The sequence below is a fragment of the Mytilus trossulus genome, chromosome 5 (assembly GCF_036588685.1).
Source record: "Mytilus trossulus isolate FHL-02 chromosome 5, PNRI_Mtr1.1.1.hap1, whole genome shotgun sequence".
Taxonomy (NCBI): domain Eukaryota; kingdom Metazoa; phylum Mollusca; class Bivalvia; order Mytilida; family Mytilidae; genus Mytilus; species Mytilus trossulus.
Genome location: NC_086377.1, coordinates 37,791,071 through 37,818,001, shown reverse-complemented (window position 1 = coordinate 37,818,001; position 26,931 = coordinate 37,791,071). Strand labels below are relative to the sequence as shown.

Genomic DNA, 26,931 nt, shown 5'->3' with positions numbered 1-26,931 from the left:
TGAAATTATAATCCTGGTACCTTTGATAAATTTTAACATTAATTAACGAAGGAATATTTGCAATTATTGTCATGCCATCCCCAATCCTCTCTTTCAAACTGATCGAATTGTTATGTTTTCATCATATAAAAATCAAGCTGAAATGGGTTTAGTATCATACCATTATATTTAATACGAGAGAAACCTAATCCATATCATGTCAAAAACTGATTTAAACAATAGATATGTCCGTTGTGACCCTATGAGTGAATCAATATGTACTACTTAAATGTTATGTGTAATGATTTGACAACATTATCGTATATTTATCCCTTCTGATTACGTCTGTTTAAAGATTCGGTAAGTTTATAAGTTGAATTACGATATTTGTGTGCATTGTATAGAATATACAAATTAAAGATGAGATGTGAAACGTATTATATGTCTGAACTTGATTTATATTTACAAGTAAGTTTCGGTGATGAACCGCAGTAAAAATTAAAGTAGTAAAAGTTAATTTTGGTTCAGATAGTATGATGTATCATAAAATAACAAACACTTCGTTTATACGTTTTGTGAGAAAAAAATACGATTATCTCAAATATTCTTAATCTTCATATCTTTTTTTTTGTATAAACAGGGCAAACTAATATATCATTCTACATAAATGATTAAATGTGTTTATATATGCTAATAAATTGTAAGCAGCCTTTCATGTATGCGACATATTTGTTCTCTATAGTTTATACTGAACAAGGATAATTGATGATTCAAAAACCGAAAGTTGAATCAAGATCAGATTCCTACCAAAGATATGATCCGTGCGAATCATATTGAGATTTCTTTTTTAAACGTTGCCATATGCTTGGGAGATTTTTCTAGCCACAAAGCAGGTTCAACCAATCATATTCAGAATCGGTTCGGGATACCCACTGTTGTCATAATTCAAATAATTAAAATCTTGCTTGCTAATTTCAGTTTCAATGACAATAAAGTTCAATGATGAGACTACTTCATTTTGCTGAGGGCAATTCATTTGCAATCATTCCACGGTAGCGTTAGTATTTACCTCATGGAAAAGAAGGAATTTGTTTGATTTTTCATACATGCATCTGGGACAATTTCATTTGAAGGAACGTCCTTTGTATTATTGCACATCATTTAAATTCATTCTTATTACTTTACATGGAGACGAAACAAAATTCCCATCTGACTACAAAAACTGCTGCGAGGAAAGCAACAGTAAAAATTAAATCATTTGCCTAGTTAGGTGCTGCTTTTAGGCAGTTAAGCTGCCTTATGCGAGCACCCTGGATTTGTGTGCTACCCAATAAATGCTGAAATACGTGCCATTGTTATCATCTAGCTGGCTACTATATTATGTATAACTTATTGGACAGTTTTTTCATTCTTTTCATTCTGGATTACAAAAAATATGACCAGAAAAACCTTAAATGATCGTCGATTTTCCCAAAAGTTTTGAAGTTGCACATAGGAAGTAGAGCACATTAGGAATCCTTATGTAGTTTATTGTCCCCTTAGCTTTTGGCTAAGATGTCAAAGAACAAATGTATGAAATATTTAATCGCCGAAAATCTCCAAAGACAAGTTGTTAAGATTTCCCAAATTGCAAAAGTCGTTGGAATATTGTTTGTCATCAATACGTAATCAACTACGTATATATACGTCAGTAGTCTATTAATATATATATAAGTTCAACTGATCACGCTGTTGGCGGCAATTTTGAATTAGAAGACGAAATTTTCGTATCTTTTCAATTTGGACGCAGGGGTTCAAATTTGCGGGGGTCCGAGGTCTGCGATCTTTCACTTTTGCAGTCGGACTTTCTACTTGGTCACTAGCTACGCCCGACATGCCCGACGGACCTTGAAAGAAAAGAAAAAAATAACTTTGCAAACATTTTAACCAAAGTTTCCTAATAAACGGTCTCAAACTTATTTTCATCATTACTATTCATGACAGCGATGTTCAATTTGTCCAATCGCTAGCTTTATACAGAAAATAGCCGATAAATAATGTGTAAATCCGAGTAAAATCGTATCTCACTGTCTGTCAAAAACAACATTGAAAACAAAATGGCTGCCGCGAGATTACAATATCGGATCCGATCCGGTAAGCGGATAAGAGTAATCCCGGGTTTTGGCTATCCAGACAGGTGACAAAATACATCTATGCATGGTAAAAATATAAACACTAGAATTGAAAACCAAAAGATATATGTAAAAGAAAAAAAAGCAGAAAATATTTTGTACACCAATTTTAATGTCAAAATACAATGCAATGTGACAGCTGGGAACAGTGTATCTAACAATATATATATATATATATATATATGTTCCTGGTAACAGTATAATTTTTTTTTATCAGTGGTAAATGTTGGTAATGCATGTTAAATACTTTTCTAGTTAAACATATTACTGCAGTGTCAAGGGGTATTTTTTTCTTCCCAATTTTGGTAGATGATTTAAAATAGCTGGAAGTTTCTTATATAAAAAAAAGATGTGGCATGATTGCCAATGAGACAACTATCCACAAGAGACCAAAATAACCAAAACTTGATAACGGTCAAGACCCCCACCCCTAAACCATATATATTCATGTATGGGACAATATAACAAATCATATGAAATATAGGTGGAGTTTGTGGGGCCACTCTACCCCTTTCTGTTTGAGAAATTATAACGATCGAGAAACAATATATATTTATGTATGGGACAATATTACAAATCAAATGAATTATAAGGGGGTCCCTATGGTCACTGTACACCCTCCTGTTTGAGAACTTGGGAAAATTCGAGATCATCACCCCTTAACCATTTATACTCATGTATAAGGCAGTAACCATTTGATTTTTCGCCTTCAGCAATTTTTGGCCACAAGTCGAAAACAATTTTTTCTTTCAATTTTAGTGTTACATATAGTTGCAGCTAAGGGTGAAACAAACCATTTTTTTTCTCAGGATCAGAAAAAAAAAAATTCTCCCAAAACCAGAAACAAACTTTTTTGTCCAAAAAAATCCATAGCCCCCCAACCCAGAAAATCAAATAGTTGCTGCCTAAGACTATATAACAAATAAAATGAAATAAAGGGGAAGTCCCTGTGGTCACCCTACCCCTCATGTTTAAGAACTTTGAAACAGTTGGGATCCCCAACTCTAAATTAGTTGAAATATAGGGGGAGTCCCTGCAGTCACCTGATTGAGAAATTGGAAACAGTCCAGATCCCCACCTTTAAATTAAACCACATATAGTCATGTTGATAACTTAGAAACAGATGAGATCACCACCCCTCAGCCATATATATATTCATGTATTGGACAATATAACAAATCAAATGAAATATAGGGGAAGTCACTGGGGCTCCACCCCCTCCTGTTTGAAAACTTGATTACGGTCGAGATCCCCACCCATAAACCATATATATTCATGTATGGGACAATATAAAAAATCAAATGAAAAATAGGGGTAGTCCCTAGGGTCACCCCACAACCTCTTGTGAGTGTTTTTAGAACTTATAAAAGATTGAGATACCAACACCTAAACCATATTCATTCCTGTTTGTCATTTCAAAAAAGATCTCATAGGCGACACATATGCATAACCCTTTGCTAGACCCTAACACCTGTCATTTCATTTCAAACTTAGACATCATGGACTTTGGTGAAGGTGGGAGTCATTTACATTTACTATGGACAGGTCAGTCAGACCTCACCATTGATTCCTGTAGTAGTAAACATTTGTCTATGATATTTATCAACAAACATAACGGAATTTGATGAGACTGTTATTAAAGAGAGAGGGTTAGCGCTATAGAACCAGGTTTAATCCACCATTTTCTACATTTGAAAATGCCTGTACCAAGTCAGGAATATGACAGTTCTTGTCTATTCGTTTTTTATGCGTTTTGTTATTTGATTTTGCCATGTGATTATAGACTTTCCGTATTGATTTTCCTCTGAGTTCAGTATTTTTGTGATTTTACTTTTTGTCTGATTTGTGTCTCATAACTTTTGTACTGTTTAACACAAACTCAGTTTTCTTTCCAGGGAAGCAAGTCCATTCATACTTTTACAAGCTCGTACTAAAGTCAAATTGAACTACTAACAGTAAACTAATATGAACAATTACGATCAACTAGAAGAACTGCAATGATTGCAAATTTGTACCACTGCTGACTCATGAAAGACTCATGACCATTCGTGGTCATGTGCATTGTCATTGAAAACCTTGATAAAATATGAATTATTTGCCTTACTGATAAATGTACATTTATATATGAATGTTTAACGTTTGTTCTTTTAAATCTTTAAAAAAAAGTTGAAGCAACATTGCCATAGTTTTCATAATTATGTTCGCCTTGGTTTTTGGTTAACTGCCTACAGTGCTTACAGCGCTTTGATTTCCTTATGCCTTTTGTTGAACTGTCAACACAGTGTGTTGTTTTTTACTTTAGTTTATTGAATTGTTAGAATCTGTAAATTGAAAGAAAGCATCACTTCTAGTAAAAGTACAAATAGGGGATAAGCTTTGTAAAGAAGCCATAGTAAACCTTCAGACAACAAAACTTTTGTAAAATCGAATTTGAAATACTCATGTGTTCCAGAAAAATATTGGGTTTTTTTTGTTTTTTTTCTATCTTCGATGGAAAAGAAATAATCCTCGTCACAAAAAAAGCAGAAACAAAAAGAACATACTACAAAAGTTGTGAGAGGACAAGGGTTATAAAACAAGTGGAATGCATTAGAAGACACACACAAAAACAGTACAAACAAAGCACTCAAAATATTCCAACTATTTCTTTTTTCTGTTATTTTAAGATTTTCATATTCGTCATCAATAACATATTCATTTAACCATTCATATAATTTATAAGTTTGAAGAAATTTACAACAGGAATTTGGAAATTACACTATTTATTATAATTTTCTCTTAATTTTGACATTTCCCATTGTAGACAATTATGTCATCAATTGCTATATCTCCATGGTAATCTTTTCCTTTGTAACCTCTTATTGTGACTTCATAATCAAAGGAAGAAGATAGTGTTACATTCATTCTATTCCATTGAAATCCCTGATCACCGGATAATACTTGCAAAACAAGGTAATTTGCCGGTGTTTGTGTTTTCTGCAAAAAAAAAGTATATTTTACACTACATTTTTAAACTATAATACAACTAATACACACTATCTTTGTTTTTTAAGATTATTGATATGGAATTGTTAAAATAAGTAGAGAACTTTATACGCATATATAAATATTATAAATTTATGTTTAGGGTTCTAGCTCTTGCTGTGAACCCTGGTTTTCGGCTGTTTTATACTGATTCGTCGTGATGTTGTCTTTTTAAAAAAGTGATAACTAGTTGTCAAAAACTAATTCAAATACCTCGTTTAAAAACATATACAGAATGAAATGTTTGTTTTTTGTTTTAAACAAAGAAATGTTAAAGCAACAGGTTTTGTCATGAAATATTTCAAAAGTAGTATTTTGAAGGCTTTTAACATTTTATATTCTAGAATGTTACACTAAACAAAATGAGGTGATCATTTATATATTGGAAAACGAAACAAGAGGCGGAATATGCCTAAAAGAATAGTCAAACTCAGTAGTCAAAAGCACTCGACAATGCTACGGGGAAAAAATAAAAACCACTAGACAATAGAGAAAGTCTACAAAATTCATCATAATAATAACCCAGCAACAGGAACCTCAACACCACTCAGGGATGATATCAGGTTAATCATTTATAATATTTACCTGGATTATCCCAATCTCCAGCTTGTCAATATCTGATCTAAACAGGAATGATATCAGGTATTCCAGAAGGTCAGTTATAGATTGATAATATTAACCTGGATTATTCCAATTTCAAGCTTATCAATATTTGATTCAAACATGGACGATATCAGATATTCCGGAAGGTCAGTTATTTTCTAATAATATATACCTTGATTATTCCAATCTCGAGCTTGTCAATATCTGATCCACACATGACTGATATCAGGTATTCCGTAAGGTCAGTTATTCATTGTTAATATATACCTGGATTATTCCAATCTCGATCTTGTCAATATCTGATCCAAACATGGATGATATCAGGTTTTCCGGAAGGTCAGTTATTCTTTTATAATATATATCTGGATTATTCCAATCTCGAGCTTGTCAATAACTGATCCAAACATGGGTGATATCAGGTATTCCGGAAGGTCAGTTATTCACTAATAATATATACCTGGATTATTCCAATCTCCAGCTTGTCAATATTTGATCCAAACATGGATGATATCAGGTATTCCTGAAAGTCAGTTATTCACTAATAATATATACCTTGATTATTCCAATCTCGAGCTTGTAAATATCTGATCCAAACAAAGATGATATCAGGTATTCCAGAAGTTCAGTTATTAACTAATAATATATACCTGGATTGTTCCAATCTCAAGCTTGTAAATATCTGATCCAAACATGGATGATATCAGGTATTCCTGAAGGTTAGTTATTCACTAATAATATATACCTGGATTATTCCAATCTCGAGCTTGTAAATATCCGATCCAAACATGGATGACATTAGGTATTCGTAAAAGTCAGTTATTCATTAATAATATATACCTGGATTATTCCAATTTCGAGCTTGTCAATATCTGATCCAAACATGGATGATATCAGATATTCATGAAGGTCAGTAATTCACTAATAATATATACCTGGATTATGCCAATCTCCAGCTTGTAAATATCTGATCCAAACATGGATGATATCAGGTATTCCTGAAAGTCAGTTATTCACTAATAATATATACCTTGATTATTCCAATTTCGAGTTTGTCAATATCTTATCCAAACATGGATGATATCAGGTATTCCGGAAGTTCAGTTATTAACTAATAATATATACCTGGATTATTCCAATCTCGAGCTTGTTAATATCTGATCCAAACATGGATGATATCAGGTATTCCTGAAGGTTAGTTATTCACTAATAATATATACATGGATTATTCCAATCTCGAGCTTGTAAATAACTGATCCAAACATGGATGACATTATGTATTCCTGAAAGTCAGTTTTTCACTTAAAATATATACCTGGATTATTCCAATCTCGAGCTTGTAAATATCCGATCCAAACATGGATGACATTAGGTATTCGTAAAAGTCAGTTATTCATTAATAATATTTACCTGGATTATTCCAATCTCCAGCTTGTCAATATCAGATCCAAACATGGATGATATCAGGTATTCCTGAAAGTCAGTTATTCACTAATAATATATACCTGGATTATTCCTATTTCGAGCTTGTCAATATCTTATCCAAACATGGATGATATCAGGTATTCCGGAAGTTCAGTTACTAATTTATAATATATACATGGATTATTCCAATCTCCAGCTTGTCAATATCTGATAAAAACATGGATGATATCAGGTATTCTGGAAGTTCAGTTTTTTACTAACAATATTTACCTGGATTATTCCGATCTCGAGCTTGTCAATATCTGATCAAAACATTGATGACATCAGGTAATCCGGAATATCAGTGTTTCATTGATGATTTTAACCTAGATTATTCCAATCTCCAGCTTGTCAATATCTGATCCAAACCGGAAAGTAAGTTATTCATTGATAATATTTACCTGGATTATTCCAATCTCGACCTTGTCAATATCTGATCCAAACATGGATGATATTAGGTATTCCTGAATGTCAGTTATTCACCAATAACATATACCTGGATTATTCTAATCTCAAACTTGTCAATATCTAATCCAAATATGGATGATATCAGGCCTCACGGTCATAAAACTTTCGAGCATGATTTTTGTACTCAGACTTGAAAATCAACCAATCAAATTGCTGGATTTCATGTTTCGAGTATGATTTTTGTGCTCCGACCACTGAGCAAAGTTTTATGCCTTTTAGGCCAGGTGTTCCGAAAGGTCAGTTATTCATTGATAATATTTACCTTGATTATTGCAATCTCCAGCTTCTCAATACTTGAACCAAACCGGACGGTCAGTGATTCATTGAATATATTTACCTGGATTATTCCAATCTCGAGTTTGTCAATATCTGATCGAAATATGGATGATATCAGGTGTTCCGGAAGGTCAGTTATTCATTGATAATATTTACCTGTATTATTCCAATCTCCAGCTTCTCAATACCTGATCCAAACATGTGATACCAGAGACTTAAACACCTGTCCTGGTTTCCAGTCATTATTGGTGATACCAGGTCGGCATATTCGTTACGAGTATGACTTGATGTTTCAATATACAAATATGTACCTCGTACGTTACCTAAAATTATATTAAACATGGGGTATACTAATACTATTTCAGGCAAATACCATTAATATCAATGTACTTGCAATAGTTATCAAAAGTACCAGGATTATAATTTAATACGCCAGACGCGCGTTTCGTCTACATAAGACTCATCAGTGACGCTCAGATCAAAATAGTTAAAAAGCCAAATAAATACGAAGTTGAAGAGCATTGAGGATCCAAAATTCCAAAAAGTTGTGCCAAATACGGCTATGGTAATCTACTCCTGGGGTAAGAAAATCCTTAGTTTTTCGAAAAATTCAAAGTTTTGAAAACAGAAAAATTTATAAAAATGACCATATAATTGATATTCATGTCAACACCGAAGTACTGACTACTGGGCTGGTGATACCCTCGGGAACGAATCGTCCACCAGCAGTGGCATCGACCCAGTGGTGAAAATAGTTATCAAAAGTACCAGGATTATAATTTAATACGCCAGACGCGCGTTTCGTCTACATAACCCTCATCAGTGACGCTCAGATCAAAATAGTTAAAAAGCCAAATAAATACGAAGTTGAAGAGCATTGAGGATCCAAAATTCCAAAAAGTTGTGCCATATACGGCTAAGGTAATCTACTCCTGGGGTAAGAAAATCCTTAGTTTTTCGAACAATTCAAAGTTTTGAAAACAGAATATTTATAAAAATGACCATATAATTGATATTCATGTCAACACCGAAGTGCTGACTACTGGGCTGGTGGTGTGCGATCATATTATTGATATGAATATTTTTGTTATGTAAAATTAATGAAATTGATAAATTTTTCTTCTTTCTTTTATTCGTTGATTTACTTATTTCAAATTATTTTACTGGAAACAGCAACATCATGGATGACATTTGTAAAACATTTACTGCTTACATATTTCTGAACATCAAATTTCAATAATTGGTCGCAGTGTTTTATGTTTTATATGTTACGCATCTAAACAGTATTAAGCCTATGATTTATATTGAAAGCTCACCGCGATATTGCATTTTTTGCTGAGGCAGCTTAAATCAAACTTCAATAAATAAATTGTATTGAAAACCTGCACAAAGAACTAATGGTTTAACGTCCTTCCTAGCAATTAGTTTTGACATTAAGGAGGTACCAAATGCCTCGACTAACATAAGTTTAACTGTCATAAAGTTTTGACAAAATATTTACTTTGACCTTATGAAATAGATATAAAATGTTCAAAAATCTTAAACCACACATTTTATCTCATTTCATTGGTTATATAACTTATTTTTATCATTGAGAATTCCTTAACAATATTACGTGATTACAACGTTCAGCTGGGTTTTACAGAGTTATCTCCCTGTAGTGTTGTTGATCATTTGAATGAGTTGTTGAAATGACAATTACAGTGTCAGCCTTAAAAGAAGATATCATATATATAGGAAGATGTGATTTATGTGCCAATGAAACAACTCTCCATCCAAATAACAATTTATAAAAGTAAAGCATTATAGGTCAATGGACGGCCTTCAACACGGAGCTTTGGCTTACACCGAACAAAAAGCTATAAAGGGCCCCAAAATTATTAGTGTAAAACCATTCAAACTAGAAAACCAACGGTCTAATCTATATAAAAAAAACGAAAAACACGTATATACTACATTAACAAACGACAACTTCTGTACATCAGATGCCGGACTATGGACAGGTGCAACCATTTGCCGCGGGATTTAACGTTTTAATAGTACCAAACCTTCTACCTTTCAGAAACAATAGCATACCATTACAACATAGAAAAACACACGATAAAATATCAATTTGCAGGCTTAACTCAATCAAAAAACGTAGATTAACACACTATGAACGAATAAATATGATCTGCGATATTTCATAAATTCGATTTGTTACCTATAGTGTGATCATAACTTGGACCAGTGGCTGTTGACGTTGTTCCGGCTCTATGAGATAACCAATCAAAATTGTCACTCGGAACTTGTTTCCATAGACATATATCTCCTGCTTCAAAATCACAGTTGTATTTTGTAATACCTTGAACAAAAACATCTCAAAATTACGCAAGAAGTGTAGGTTAAAGAAAGCTGTGTTAAATCAACAAAATCAGCTGTGATGTGTTTAAGCTTTTTATACCGAAAGAAGCGTGAAAATGAAGAAAAAGCCCATTTAGAATAATGAAATGAATATTTTGAATATTGGAATAGGCTGTTGTGACCCTTCAGCCCCTAATTCCAAATATATATTTTACCTCATTCGCAGCAGTCCATTCTATTATTTACAATAACCATCTCATTATTCAAAATTGGCTATATTTTTATATTCACGCGTATTTTGGCATTTATGTCCTCCGTTACCCCTTAACTGGTGATTGCGGCACAATGGACGTGTTAAATCTATAAATATGGGATCAAGAACAGCAAAGGTAACGCGAAAAAAAAATATATCGTTGAATATTTAAATATTTATATATATGTTTTGGTATTCAGGTCGTCCACACATTGAACCAAGGAACTTCTGTTAATAATAGTTAGGAAAATCCACTAGTTTATTCTCCGAAACTAAATAAATAAATGAATTGAGTAAAAAAAAAATTAAAGAGTGCTTTGAATAATTTTTTTCTGATATTAGAATATTTGTTAGATAATATTAAAATGACGAATTCAGAAATACACTTTCGTTTTATCTTGATAACGATATATTTTATCGATATCTCGATATATTAAACCGAGATAATGATTTAATAATCCAAGATCTCGTTTTAATAAATCGACATAACGATAACATAAATCCGTGATCTCGTATTAAATCGATATAACGATATAATAATCGTTTTATCGACATAACCAGATATTCTTTATTGAGATCTCGGTAAAACGGACATGTTTTATCGTGATCTCGAATTAAAAAAAAAATAGTAATAGGAAATTAACCGTCTCCCGGAAGATACATCTAAATCTAGGTACATGTAATTTGTCGTTTCAGAATCGAATGCATTCTGGGTAATATTACCAAAACGTTGTGATTGTTTTAAAACGTTCTAAACAATAAAGATTCAACCGATAACGAAACGTTATTTCATTTTGGTGTACGAACTATGATATTACCCACAGTCCTTTAGATTCTGAAAAGGCAAATTGTCAACTTAAGGGTCTAAATCAACTTTTTTTCTAATATAGATTTTTGCTATTTTTTTCTATGATTTAACTTTATCTTATACCTAATAGAAAAATAAAATAAAAAAATAGGGTCACCGTTCATTTTAGCTAACAATCTGCCTCCAAAAGAACAGATATTTTTTTCGTGTCCTTTTTTTCTGTTGAACAAATAGGTGAAAAATTTGTTCATATCGAAATAAAAAAAAGCTAAATTACAGAATCGCTTAAATTTTACAATTATTTAATTTATGTACAGCTTGTTTGAAAACAATAATAAAGAATATAGGCCACCGATGAGTAAAAAAAGATATTTCAATTTAAAAGTAAAAAAAAAACATTCTTGCACCAAAGGGAGATAATATGGAGCTTTTTCAATGATATTAATCTTTTTAAAGTCACCTGTGGCCAAACCAAATCGATATGTTAGGGTGATTTGTGTACCATATTACATAATAACTAAAAGTGTAATAAATAAAATAAAATTTGTAATGATAAAACAAATGTTTAATTTTTTGCTGATTTTTTTCGTACCCGCGAGCCTCCTTAATTCATCAATTACCTTTAACCTTCAATTCATAAGTTGCAATTTTCCTTCCATTTATAAAACAGGTGTAGTTCCCCTGGTCGTTTGGTAGAACATCTGGAATCGTCAGTTGATGTTTATCAGACGATAATTTTAAACGTGGGTCTAAACTATTCAAATCATGCGTCCATGTGACCAAGCCAAATAATCCTGTACTATTTTTACAATCAATAACAATATTTTTGCTACCTACTTGGATACCCTGATCACTTTCACTTTGCTGCTCTGAAACACATAAAAAAATCTCGTTTGAACTGTTTTATATTTGATATTTCGGAGCCGTTTATAGCTGACAAGCAATATGGTCTCTGTTTATTGTTGACGGTCGTACTAAGACCTTTGGTTGTAAAATGTGTGTGTCACTATGTTTTTTTTAGAGTTGTCTCTTTGGCAATCATACTACATCTACTTATTTTAATATTCACTGCGACGTCTATTTCATTATGTTCGTTGGTGTCATTTTTTATACGCTCGTCAAAATTATCCGTCTATTCGTCAGTCCGTCTGTCTGTCCGGCGTAAACACTTTCTCACCGAAACCTGAGAATGACTTATCCAAATTTCATGAAACTTAACATTAGGTGTTTCATATGATGGCCACACGATCTGTATACTTTTTGGTGAAAATGAGATTAAAACTTTTTGAGTTACGAGTAACTAAAACAGGGGTTTAGTGTTTTTTCTCACATGTCGTGCCGTATCTCAAAAACGATTTATGATTATTACTTAAAACTTTTCACAGTTCTTAGTTATATAAATCAAAGTTCGGAATACTTTTTGGTGATAATTCATAATTTTATTTTATAGTTATTGTTTTTTGTTTGTTAAAAGGTTTTTTTACACATGCCGCGCCGTATGTCAGAAATTATTTACGATTATTGAATAAAAATTCACGCATAAGACGACGGGCGTAATATGCGCCCATGGCGCTGCTGTTTATTTGTGATATAAGATAAAACTGCATTTAGTCAATATTGGATTCAGAGTTTTGTAAAAGTGTGGATACAGACCTATAAATGGTGTGTATATTTTTCAACATTAAAATATTATTGACCTGTATGCACTAAATCCACATAATTCAGACTTTTTTTTGACAATTAATGATTTTAAAATATCGAATAACTGTAAAAAACGTTAACTGTTTTGAAGGAATTTTAAAGTTAATACAACTTAAAATTAACAGAACACTGTTTGCACCAATAAATATTTTCAATTATGTTAGTTTACACAAATGTTTTGTATTTTGAACATGAATATCCTGTCTGGCCTTTATACTTACTTAATTTACAAGCACAGTCATCATCTAAAACTTTACCGTCAGGGCCCTTTGGTCCTTGGTCTCCTTTTTGACCTATTTCTCCTAGTTGACCTGAAAAAGTGAAAGCTATATGATAAATTGTTTATTGAAATATATCAACATTTACTAATGTAACATTAATATCTAGTAATTATACAATTGGCGAAGTTAAACATTATCCTTGGGGCTCACGTTTTATCTTAAATATTCAAGACTATATCAAAATCAAAATTTATCAAACCAATCTAAAACTACATATAGTGCGGGACAAGGTTAAACAAACCTGTTTCAATTACAAAAGTGCCAATAAAGCCAAAGAGAAGGTAAATGAGGGCGTTATACAACTTATATTCTCTAAACATTTCAATCAATTGAAATAATGCGTTCAAGTTGAATTACCAAAAAAAACATTTTCAAACACCCAAAATAAAGCAATGATGAATTAAAAGATGATTGAGTTAGAATAACCTTTATATATCAGATTTTTAAATCCAGACGTGCCTAATGTAATACAAGTAATATAATAAAGATTCAGAGAAAGTTTTATTATAGTCTAATTCTATAGGAAAAGATGGCAGAGTCAAATACAAGATTCAAGTCAAAAGATTTAAAGTTTTATTATCCTCAGACACAACAGTGTACAAGAGGTCAATATACATTCATACATAAATAGACGAAATATCTATACAGTAATTACAATACAATTATGATAAACATGTATATATATATATATACGACAACAGGAGCTAACACACACTTAACAATCATGTACGTGATTACAAATATTCACTGTATTTTATGGCTAAAGATAAGTCAGATAGTCTCATACCATAGTGAACCTAAATCTTTGTTAGAATTATTTTAAATACGGACTCACAGGTACTCATATATCCGACTCATTTTGTTGCTTATTAAGGACCAGTACCGGACGAACGAAAATATTCATCATTCCGCATTTATAGAAATTTAGGGTATTATAAGAAATAGACAGCTTAATATAATATATCAGGAGAAATACAATATCATATGCAATTTAACACGGAATTAAAGGATTTGCGACATTCTAACACTTATGCATTTATTTCACTAAAATGTTCCTATGCAGGTATACTTGTTACATACTGTAAGATATAATGGCTAATGCGTGTTTAAAATATTTTATTTCTGATTTGGAATCTTTTAAATTACCATTAAAACCTTTTGCGCCGGTCAAGCCTGGTGTTCCATTTAAACCTATATCTCCTTTTGGCCCTCGTAAGCCCTGGCTTCCAGGTTCTCCCTTTAATCCCATTATGACAGGATCACCGATTTCCCCTTTCAAACCTTTTTCTCCTTTCATACCAGGAACTCCACGTAGACCCGGCAGTCCTCTTTGTCCTTTATCTCCTGGTAGACCCAGTGGTCCTTGATAACCTTGATCTCCAACCAGTCCATTGAGACCAGGCAAACCTTTATCTCCTTGCATTCCTTGGTATCCATTAACGCCACTTAAGCCCTGTGGTCCTTCAGAAAATACATAATGTTAAGAATAGCTCTAAGTAATTGAAAGCATACATTGAAGACTATCTTTTAACGAAAGCCAAAATTGTGTTATATCTAACTGTTAGGTGACTTTATATGTTCATATATAGTTCAACATATGTATATATTTATATATAAAACTACCGAGACAAATTTTAATGCACAAGATGTGCATTTAGAGAATTATTGTTTCGTCATTAGTGCTCAAAGTCCCCCTATTTGTTGGCAAAACTTATATAGATCTTTATATGTTTAATTATGTGTTGCTTGTTTTCACCTTTTCTTCTGTCTATATTTTACTGACATTTATCTTGGGTTTTTTTTTTAATTTAATTTGTTCCGATGTCAAACTGTCTCTTATCTGTTTGTTAAAGTTTAACAGTATGTTATTGTAAATTTTAAACTGATCTTGCTGTCAGTGACTAAGCTTCATCTACTTTTGTTTCTTTTAATAATAATATTGTATACCAACAACATATAAAGAGGTAACAAGTAGTAACCAGTGGTTTTGTTTGATGTGAAATGCTAGTTGTCGTTTGTTGCTGCAAATCATATTTGTTTTTCCTTCCATTATTTTGAACATTAATCAAGCTGTTAGTTTTGCTCGTTTGATAGTATTATTTTTGCCATTTAGGAGCCTTTAAAATATCACTATGCAGTATGGTTTTGCTCTTTATTGAAGGCCGCACAGTGACCTATGGTTGTTAGCTTTTACGTCAATTTGGTCTTTTCCGGATAGTTGTCACATTGGCAGTCATATCACATCTTCTTATTTTTATTTTAATCATTTAATTTGATAAATTCATGTCGTTTATTAAATGCGAATTCAAGATTAAGATATTGCGAAAATGGGAGTTTTAATGTGACTCCAATACAATGATAATACTTGAAATCGAAATAATGTCGGTAAACTTTTACCATGAAAAATTATTCATTTTACTAAAACTAAGTAATCACCTTTTGTTCCCCTTGCTCCTGGTTGTCCTTTGCTTCCTACAAAAGAAACGCATTAACTTTACGGTAAGGAGCACGCCTGCCAAACGCATATTGAAGATGTCGCCAAAATGATATGGACATTTGTAGACTCTTTTTTTTTTTATCAGAACGCGTTAAAATGCTTTTATAAAAATCAAGTATCAGAAGACTATATCTTGAGGTGTATGAAAACGTGTTATAATTTAATGTTAACAGCCTCGTTAATCTTGTGAAATAAATATTTAAGCATGCACGTTCATTGGAAAACAAAATCAAATTGGTCCCTCATTTAAGTAAGTGTTATATTATCAGCTAAGCGAACTAAAAAAAAATTGATCATATTTCTGTACTAAAGTTTTCTCTTTAAAGGTCCATTTGATAAAACCTATGATTTTCAGGATTTAAGTGATACTCACCCCGTGAACAAACGGTACCATTACTAGAAGTGCAATGTTGTTCTAGAATAGATTCCTGTAATATGATAAAAAAAATCATAGATACCAGGATTTATCCAACAAACGCGCGTTTGGTCTACAAAAGACCTGTCAGTGACGCTCGAATCCGAAAAAAGCTTTGAGGACCAAAGTTTCTAAAAGTTTAGGCAACTACAGCTAAGGTAATCTATTCCGGAGGTAGAAAAGCATTATTATTTCAAAAGGTCAAAAGTTTTGTAAATAGTTAATTTATGAATAATACAATATCAATGATAATTCATGTTGAAGTGCTGACTACTAGGCTGGTGTTACTTCCGGGGATTTTAAACTCCTCCAGCAAATTGAATGTATTTCATAATCTGACTTAACTTGCTTTTCCAAACAATATACTTCCAAATAAGGTAGTCTAAGTTAAAAAGTGTCTGAATAATGTATGAAATGTATTTTACATTTATATCTGCTTTGCCTTTTTTCATAACTATTTTCTTATTGCTTATCTTTTACGTTTGATGTTCACAGGAACGAAAAACAGCTGCCCAAAAAGCATAGTTGCAGTGGCATATTTATTGATTTATTTACTGGTTTAAGCTACATTTAAATATTCACAAATGATGTGTAACGTACAGATTTAAGTTTAAAGGTGTAATTAAAAAATTAATAAACCCATTTTATAGATATGATCAACGTTTAAACTCACATTTGTAAATAATAAAACAAATGTCATCTGACGTCCACATGTATTTCTACTTTGTGATACGTGTATTATAGCATATTTGAGGTGTTATACTACCAAATCATACTTTGCCAAATCCGGTTGCATACCAAAATGGCCGATTAAATATTCTCTTGAAATTGACAGTTGAAAGAAATTAATTCTATGCTTAATTACGGTAAAAAAGGTCTGAGTCATGAACCTTTATTTAGGTGTTAAAAAGGACCATTATTTTTTTATTTAGTGTTTCTATAGAAGATTAAAGAAATCTGATGTTACATTGTTACTTAAGCTTGTACACATTAACAACGATATGACAAATTTAATTGGTAAACTTTCAGTGATGGTTATTTCCTTTTTGCAATGAAATATTAAGCAGTATTTTTTTTATAGTAATGGACAGGATAAACTTTAATCATGCCAAGTATTTCGTTTTTTGAAACAAAGATAAATTGTGTTTTGAAAAAAAGTAAAAATTTAACAAAAGCTAATAGTAGAAATTGATTTTTCACCCTAGAAAAGTCAAAAGTTATTTTCACCCTTTAACACGTTCTATAGCTATAAGAAATATATGTGACACTACCTTATGATAGACATTAAGAAAGCACAATCGGTGTCATACCTGCATGGTTAGTAGCTGTTGAAACAAAGCGTGAAGAGAAGATGATGTCTGTCTTTTGTGTAGATCCCTACCAACTCTCTTTTCAGGTTCCAAAACTGCAAGTATGTCTTTTACTATATTGTTTGGAAGATGATTGGTGTTCTTAAGGAAATTAATCATTTCTTTTTTCTGAAAATAAGTTATTAAAATGAACATGATTTCTACTGTAATATATTTCAATTCTTTCATTTTTTTTCTTACAAAGGGACTACTTATTGATAAAACTACACCAAATGTTTAACAATAGAATATAAGATCCCTCCAAGATTTTGGTGGGGATCCTGTTGCTTCAGTTTTCTATGTTGTGTGTTGTGTACTATTATTTGTCTGTTATATTTTTCTTTTCTAGCCATGGCGTTGTCAGTTTGAATGTGTCTCTGGTAATCTTTTGTCTCTCTTTTACTTAAGAGATAATTAGTCACATAATGCTGTTTCGCGAACAAAGTTGATCCACTGGAATAATCACGAAAATGTAGCGCTCAAGAAATTTTACTGTGCCTTTCTAGCATATCAAGCATGTTATCGAAGATTTCTAATTCCAATTATTTTTTTTTTCTCTTTAGAATGCATGATTTATTTGTCCCTTATTCACAATTTACATACTCTTGGTTGTACTTCGTTTCGCAAGGCCATATTAGACAATAACAACGTCATGTTGTAGCTCTTTGTATTTTTATACCCTAAATGCCCTTAGTGTTTGTGCTCTCGAAAAGGTGGATGACGTTTTTCACCAATTGTGTAGTGTGTGAAAGGATTTGTCTTATAACAAATGAGTCCGTACTGTATTCGTTTGAGTTGTATCCACAAAGTCAAACTCCTTAGCAAGCATGAATTCAAACTATAATACTTTTTTAACGAAATGTACAATGTACACATAATAAGTTGTCTTACCTCAGCCATAGTATCCTCCGAACCACACCGTGTTTCCAGGGCTCGTAACTTTTCTGATTCGTATAGGTATTCATGCTTTAGTGTGTAGGTTTTATAATATTGCCAAAGAGACAATATAATAAATAAAGCCGTGTACAATGTTGTCAGACATATAAGTATTGTACGTGATAAAGATTTAATCTCCATTTTAAAATTCTTATCATGCAGACATGTCATGTTAGTATTACAATTTGAAGACTTATCTATACATATATTCCAAATAGAGCATAAGGTCAAAAGTCCTTTGCAATAATCTATATGTGGATTTGCTCCTTGAATTGTTAAGATATCATTTTCTTATGCTCAACATTTACATCAAGAAAGGAAACATTTTTTGAAATAAAACTCTATACAAATTGTTTAATAGATTTTAAAGGAAAGTGCCTAGCAAATCTAAATATAACGGAAATACCTGTTATTTAATCTAAAAATGATAGTTTTATAACATCTTAATGTATTATGATTGTTATTAGATTCAATGTTCAATCTTTCTTACAAGTATCATCATTTACTGTAACTGGTCTATTTACCTCTCAACGCCATACTTCCGTTTATGGATACAAATACTTTTTGTTAGTTTTTTTTTTGTTTTGTTTGTTTTTGTTTCCCTTAGGAAAGAGAATGATAGAATATTTAGATCGCAGCTTTCTAATATTGAGTTGAGCGTCTAATGAACTTTACATTACAGTGCAGCCAAACCTCATTTGATGATAGTTTTGTATTTTACAAAAGTTATTATACAAAGGAAACTCTGGTTAAACTATTGTTTGTTTCCATGGAAGGAAACGGTTTAATATATTTGTCTGCAGCTCGATACGTACCGATTATCAGGTCTGCATATTTATGTTGTTTAATATTAGCTGAGAATCACAATATAAGTTTTTTTTTTGGGGTGAGTGCATTTGACAATTTCAAAAAGGTTTAACATTATTGTCGAGCTGCTGATATTTTACGATATAAGTAAATCGAAAGACCAACTATCAAATTATCTGTTTTAATTTGTGTAATTTTAAATTACATAAAGTAGACAAGTGCTTTTCTTTGTTTCACGTGCAAACTGAAAGATGAAGTAAAATATGTTTGTGTCAAACATATCAAACGAATTTAACGAATTAGTATTTGCCATCATAAAACCGTTATATGTAGTTGAATAAAAAACTGAGCAGAATGAAACCGACAGTGGTAGCACTGATAATATATTTTTCTTTCAGTGATTCCAAATTTGCTTGTTGCATTTTGTTTCTTAAATTGACACTTTTTGTGCAAGGCACATTAAAACAAATGAAAAGAATATGTCAACCAACCGCAGTAAATAACCCTAAACTACTTAAGCAATCTGAATAAGATTGAGAATGGAAATAGGAAATTTGTCAAAGAGCCAACAACACGAATATAGAACAGACAATAGCAGAAGGTCACCAACAGATCTTCAATGCAGCGAGATATTCCGGCACCCGGATGTGTCCTTCAGCTGGCCCCGAAACAAATATTATATGCTAGTTCAGTGATAATAAACACCATATTAAACTCCAAATTGTACACAAGAAACTTAAATTAAAAAATAATACCAGACTAACAAAGGCTAGATGCTTCTGACTTGGGACAGACGCAAAAATGCGACTGGGTTGAACATGTTTATAAATCTCAACCCTCCCCTATACATCTAGGCAATGTAAAGAAGTAAACGCATAACAATACGCACATTAAAATTCAGTTCAAGAGAAGTCCGAGTCTAATTTCAGAAGGTGTAACCAAAGAACATAAACAAAATGACAATAATACATAAATAACAACATACTACTATCCGTTAACATACATTCCAGCTCAAAACTGCAATTAAACTGACAACGCCATGGCTAAAAATGAAAAAGACAAACAATATTATTTCTTATGCAGCAAAAATACTGCAATCTGATTGGTTGACTACCCCGGTGTAAATAACACCCCAGCTTGTTCACATGGGGATAAATAAATTGTTGCCCAAATTTTTAAAAAAAATGAAAATTTGCCAAAAAAAATAAATAAAACAACATTTTTTAACAAAATAAAGAAAAAAATAAAATTAAGAAAAAAAAATTAATAATAAGAAAATGCTAAAAAAAAAATAATTTGTTTTTCTTTTTTTTCTGTAAACTCAAAAGAACACAAAAAAATTCTGAATTTTTCCAAATGTAAAGTAAAAAAGTATTTGACAATGTGCAGCAACATGGAGATTGAAAAAATATCACGCTGGTAATTTTTCATTTCCATTTTTACAATTTTACATCCTGGTTTCAAAATGAATAAAAGAATTGTTCATAAAAAATAATTTCGTTATCTTGGTGTAATCAGGGGTGTACGGAATTTTACACTGTTGTAGAAAATTCATACACCCATTCGGCTGCGCCTCAGGGTGTGTAAATTTTCAACAACGGTGTAATATTTTGTAAACCCCTGATTTCACCAAGATAACTAATAGTACAAACAACATAGAAAACCTAAGAATAAGCAACACGAACCCAATAAAAATAAACTACGGGTGATCTCAGGTGCTCCGGAAGGGTAAGCAGATCCATCTCCACATGTGGCACCCATCGTGTTGCTTATGTTATTAAAAATCAGGTAAAAAGTATAATTTGGTAGGCCACATTTATGAAAGGAAGGGGATTGTAGTTATGACGTAAGGAACATATCCGATATCATTTGTGAAACGGTTATTCTGTAACGGTCAATCAACTGGTGATGGCACCCATAAAATTTACGAAGGGATGATTACAACTGCACCAATTGGAACTCTTGGTTTAATTGTTTCCTTGTGCGCAGCAACCCGTTATCAAGAAAATCATGATAGGAAATGCAAGCACGGGAATATCGTATCAATTGGGAGATATATACCCCGTATGCAGGTGCTGTTTGAATGTTGCTGCTTAGAAACGGAACGTTCACAAATCATCTTTTTGTCATAAAGTTTTGTTTCAATCGACCCTCATTGTCAATTTCTAGATGTAAGCCAAGATATGAGGCATACTTAACTGTATCTGTTTTATCCTTTATCTCTAGTTCGATGAGATAGATGCGTTCAACACAGTCACCACATATTGAATTATTCAGTGATAGACCGTCATCTATATAGCGGAACGTAGAGTTAAATGATAATGCTAACTTCTTATCTTTCTTCCTAAGAAGTTCCTATATTAAGTTAGCTTAATAATAATAAAGAAACTCCGAACGTAAATAATAGGTTGTCAATCAAGAAATCAAGCTTCTTTATAATGTCAGTTTCAGAGATGTTTTAGGTCACCTGGCCCGAAGGTCCAAGTAAGCTTTTCCCATCACTTTGTGTCCGGCGTCCGTCGTCGTCGTTAACTTTTACAAAAAACTTCTCCTCTGAAACTTATGGGCCAAATTAAACAAAACTTGACCACAACCATCACTTGGGTATCTTATTTGAAAATTGTGTCCAGTGACCCGGTCAACCATCCAAGATGGCCGCCATGGCTAAAAATAAAACATAGGGGTAAAATGCAGTTTTTGGCTTATAACTCAAAAACCAAAGCAGTTAGAGCGAATCTGACAGAGGTTAAATTGTTTATCAGGTCAAGATCTATCTGCCCTGAAAATTTCAGATAAAATCGAACAATCTGCTGTTGGGTTACTGCCCCTGAATTGGTAATTTTAAGGAAATTTTGCTGTTTTTGGTTATTATCTTGAATAATATTATAGATAGAGATAAACTGTAAACAGCAATAATGTTTAGCAAAATAAGATTTACAAATAAGTTAGAGGACCGAAATGGGCAGTTGACCCCTTTAGGTGTAATACCACCAAATCATGGTACGCCACATCCGGTTGCATACGAAAGTAGGCCTAAAAAATATTCCCTTGAATTTGACAGTTGTAGAAAATTAACCCTGCATTTCAATGCACTTAAATTTTTCTGAGTCGTAAATATCTATGTTGGATGTCTGAATGCATCATTCTTTTTTATTTGATGGTCTTATAAAATATGTTGGAACGTTAAGGTTACATAGTTACCAAAGCAAGTAACCAGTAAATAATAGTGTAAAAATTGGGTTGTTTACTTCCGGTGATGATTATTTTCTTATATGCAATGAAATGTAGTGTGAAATTTTCACTGTATCACTGGAAAGGATTCAACTTTGGTTCAAATAAAGGTAAATACTGTACAATTTTTTTAAAAGTGCAAATTTAACAAAGACTAATAGGGAAAAATCAATGTTGGTATTACACCTTTAGGAGTTATTGCCCTTTATAGTAATTTTTTAACCATTTTTCGTAAATCTTAGTAATCGTTTACAAAAATCTTCTCCTCTGAAACTACTGGGCCAAATTAATCAAAACTTAGCCACAATCTTTATTGAGATATCTAGTTTAAAAATTGTGTCCGGTGACCCGGTCAACCATCCAAGATGGCCGCCATTGCTAAAAATAGAACATAGGGTTAAAATGCAGTTTTTGGCTTATAATTCAAAAACCAAAGCATTAAGAGCAAATCTGAGGGAAGTTAAATTGTTTATCAGGTCAAGATCTATCTGCCCTGAAAATTTCAGATGAATCAAACAACCCGTTGTTGGGTTGCTGCCTCTGAATTAATAATTTTAAGTAAATTATGCTGTTTTTTGTTATTATCTTGAATAAGATTATAGATAGAGATAAACTGTAAACAGCAATAATGTTCAGCAAAATGAGATTTACAAATAAGCCACATGACCGAAATGGTCAGTTGACCCCTTAAGGAGTTATTGCCCTTTATAGTCAATTTTTAACCATTTTTCGTAAATCTTAGTTATCTTTTACAAAAATCTCCTCTGAAACTACTGGGCCAAATTAAACAAAACTTGGTTTCAATCATCATTGGAGTATCAAGTTTAAAAATTGTGTCCTGTGAACTAGTCAACCAACCAAGATGGCCGCCATGGCTTAAAAAGATCATTGGGGTAAAATGCTGTTTTTGGCTTATAACTCAAAAATCAAAGCATTAAGAGCAAATCTGAGAGGGGTTAAATTGTTTATCAGGTCACGATCTATCTGCCCTGAAAATTTCAGATGAATCAAACAACCCGTTGTTGGGTTGCTGCCTCTGAATTGGTAATTTTAAGTAAATTTTGCTGTTTTTGGTTATTATCTTGAATAAGATTATAGATAGAGATAAACTGTAAACAGCAATAATGTTCAGCAAAATAAGATTTACAAATAAGTCACATGACCGAAATTGTCAGTTGACCCCTTTAGGAGTTATTGCCCTTTATAGTCCATTTTTAACCATTTTTCGTAAATCTTAGTTATCTTTTACAAAAATCTCCTCTGAAACTACTTGGCCAAATTAAACAAAACTTGGTTTCAATCATCATTGGGGTATTTAGTTTAAAAATTGTTTCCGGTGAACTGGTCAACCAACCAAGATGGCCGCTTTGGCTAAAAAAAGATCATTGGGGTAAAATGCTGTTTTTGGCTTATAACTCAAAAGTCAAAGCATTTAGAGTAAAACTGGCAAGAAGATAAATTGTTCATCAGGTCCAGATCTCTCTGCCCTGCAAATTTCAGATGAATCGAACAATGTGTTGTTAGGTTACTGCCCCTGAATTGGTAATTTTAAGGAAATTTTGCGGTTTTTGGTTATTATCTTGAATAATATTACAGATAGAGATAAACAATATAGAGCAATAATGTTAAGCAAAGTAAGGTCTACAAATAAGTCAACACGACTGAAATGGTCAGTTGACCCCTTTAGGAGTTATTGGCCTTTATATTCAATTTTTAACCATTTTTCGTAAATCTTAGTAATCTTTTACAAAAATATTCTCCTCTGAAACCACTTGGCCAAATTAAACAAAACTTGGCCACAATCTTCATTGGGGTACCTAGTTTACCAATTTTGTCCGATGACGTGGTCAACCAACCAAGATGGCTGCCATGGCTAAAATTAGAACATAGGGGTAAAATGCAGTTTTTGGCTTATTACTCAAAAACCAAAGCATTTAGAGTAAAACTGGCAAGGAGATAAATTGTTTCAGGTCAAGATTTATCTGCCCCGAAAATTTCAGATGAATCGAACAACCTGTTGTTGGATTGCTGCCTCTGAATTGGTAATTTTAAGGAAATTTTGATGTTATGGGTTATTATCTTGTTTAATATAATAGATAGAAATAAACAGTAAACAGCAATAATGTTCAGCAAAGTAAAATTTACAAATAAGTCAACACGACCGATATGGTCAGTTGACCCCTTTAGGAGTTATTGCCCTTTATAGTCAATTTATTACATTTTTCATAAATTTTGTAGACTTTGAGAAAATATTTTCCACTGTAATTAATGGGCCAAGTTCATAATTGTAACAACAAGAATGCTCATTAAAGAAAGATCTACAAACACATCACCATAATCAAAACACAGTTTTGTCATGAATTTATCTGTGTCCATTGTTTAATATGCACATAAACCAAGGTGAGCGACACAGGCTCTTGAGAGCCTCTAGTTTGTTTGAATCAGAGTGATCCTTTACAAAGTAGGATTTATCCCTCCTTAAGACAAGATACTTGTATTTACGTTGGACTTTCTTTTTTATGAAACAATGCAATACCGACTTTTTCAATTTGTCTTTTAGTTTGGAATGTGGAATACTTGTGTAAAGTGTTGAAAAATCAAATGTTTTAATACTATTGCAAGATAAAAGAGGGTTAGATTGTATGTACTCTTAAACAATTCATAATCCTATAATTTTTAATTTCCTATTATTGTAGTCTGTTTGTCACTTCTAGATGTAAATTTGTTATTGGTAGAACCTTCATGGTATGTATAGTATAGATTAATTACATAACCTTTAATGTAAAAAACTTACAACTTTCATAAATGCACCAGGATCAGCACAACTTACCTCTCTCTTAATCTTTTGATTAGTTTGTTTTAAATTTGATAAATTAAGTAAACATGTGTGGTAAAAACATGTTACTAGTATTTGAATAGCAAATTGCACGCTTCTTTTTTCGTGTTCATTATTTTTATGCATCATAAAAACATATCAAAGACTTGAAACTGCAATGTTGTACACAAAACTCGATTAAAATTTGAAAGTATTTATCGAAATAGTGCCGTGGTGTCTTCTCTTGGGTGGGACCTGTCCATTTCTCAGTAGAAAGTACGCTAGTAATACTATAAGGTTTTCATTAAAAGATGTGTGATCCTTACACAAAAGCAAATTCATATAAGTTACAGCCATACTGCATAATTATTACGATCACGTTGATGACATAGTGATCTATACGATAAATCAGTGTCTTAAATAAAGGCAAATATAGTATACCGCTGTTCAAAACTCATAACAAAAACATGGACAAAAAACAAAATCGGGGTAACAAACTAAAACCGAGGGAAACGCATTAAATATAAGAGGAGAACAACGACACAACACTGAAATGTAACACACACACAGAAACGGACTAAGCATCAGACAAAATCCCACGAGAATAACAAATATAACATCAAACCCAAATACATGAATTTGGGATAGACAAGTACCGTGACACGTCTAATCGCAATGTGAATTTAAACTCAAAACTAAGAGAAAACAAACGACGGAACGTTAAAATGTAACACACCCAGAAAGAACAATAATATAACAATGGCCATCTTCCTGACTTGGTTCAGGACATTTTTAAAGGAAAAAATGGTGGGTTGAACCTGGTTTTGTGGCATGCTCACGGCATCGTTGACCAGATCCGTAGATACCGGAAATGACGTGCTGTCTTAAATGTATTTCAATCGCTTTTGTCCTTTTAACTTTATTCGAAATGCATACATCTAGTTGGATATATTTATCCTGTCGATGTATCCTGACTTATAAAAAAGAAGATGTGGTATGATTGCCAATGAGACAACTATCCACAAAAGAACGCAAAATATATGAATGTGACATTAAAACTCAAAAGTCGAAAAATAGTTATCAGAGGCACCAGGACTACAATTCAATACACCAGACGCGCGTTTCGTCCACATAAGAATCATCAGTTACGTTCTGATAGAAATAGTTAAATTGCCAAATAAGTACAAAGATGAAGAGCATTTAGGATCCAAATTCCAAAACGTTGTGACAAATAATGCTTAGGATATCTATTCTTAGGATAAGAAATAAAACTGATAAAGTCATGATAAATTTTTAAAAAAAGACGAAAAGAGAATCAACACTATACAAGACACAATTTAGAAAATTGAAGGCTGAGCACAACAACCAAAAACTAGTTATTGCAGGTACTTCGAACGAATACGCAGCTCCGCAGCTCCTACACCACATATGACACATAAAATGACGTACATTTCAAACAGAAAACTCGCATACTATTGTATAATTCATATATTTTGGCAGATTAATTTGTAAT

General features: G+C 32.3%; 1 protein-coding gene across 1 annotated transcript; it reads right to left on the bottom strand.

Annotated features, from left to right (window-relative positions):
• Positions 1-10,165: 10,165 nt before the first annotated feature.
• On the bottom strand, positions 10,166-18,755 carry LOC134717912 (collagen alpha-1(XXVIII) chain-like). Its single transcript, XM_063580411.1, has 8 exons — positions 18,521-18,755; positions 17,591-17,758; positions 16,239-16,293; positions 15,805-15,840; positions 14,515-14,829; positions 13,309-13,398; positions 12,007-12,255; positions 10,166-10,326 (listed from the first exon to the last, which is right to left on the bottom strand). The coding sequence occupies exons 1-8, from the start codon at positions 18,734-18,736 to the stop codon at positions 10,166-10,168; spliced, it is 1,290 nt and encodes a 429-aa protein (XP_063436481.1). The 5' UTR covers positions 18,737-18,755.
• Positions 18,756-26,931: the final 8,176 nt, after the last annotated feature.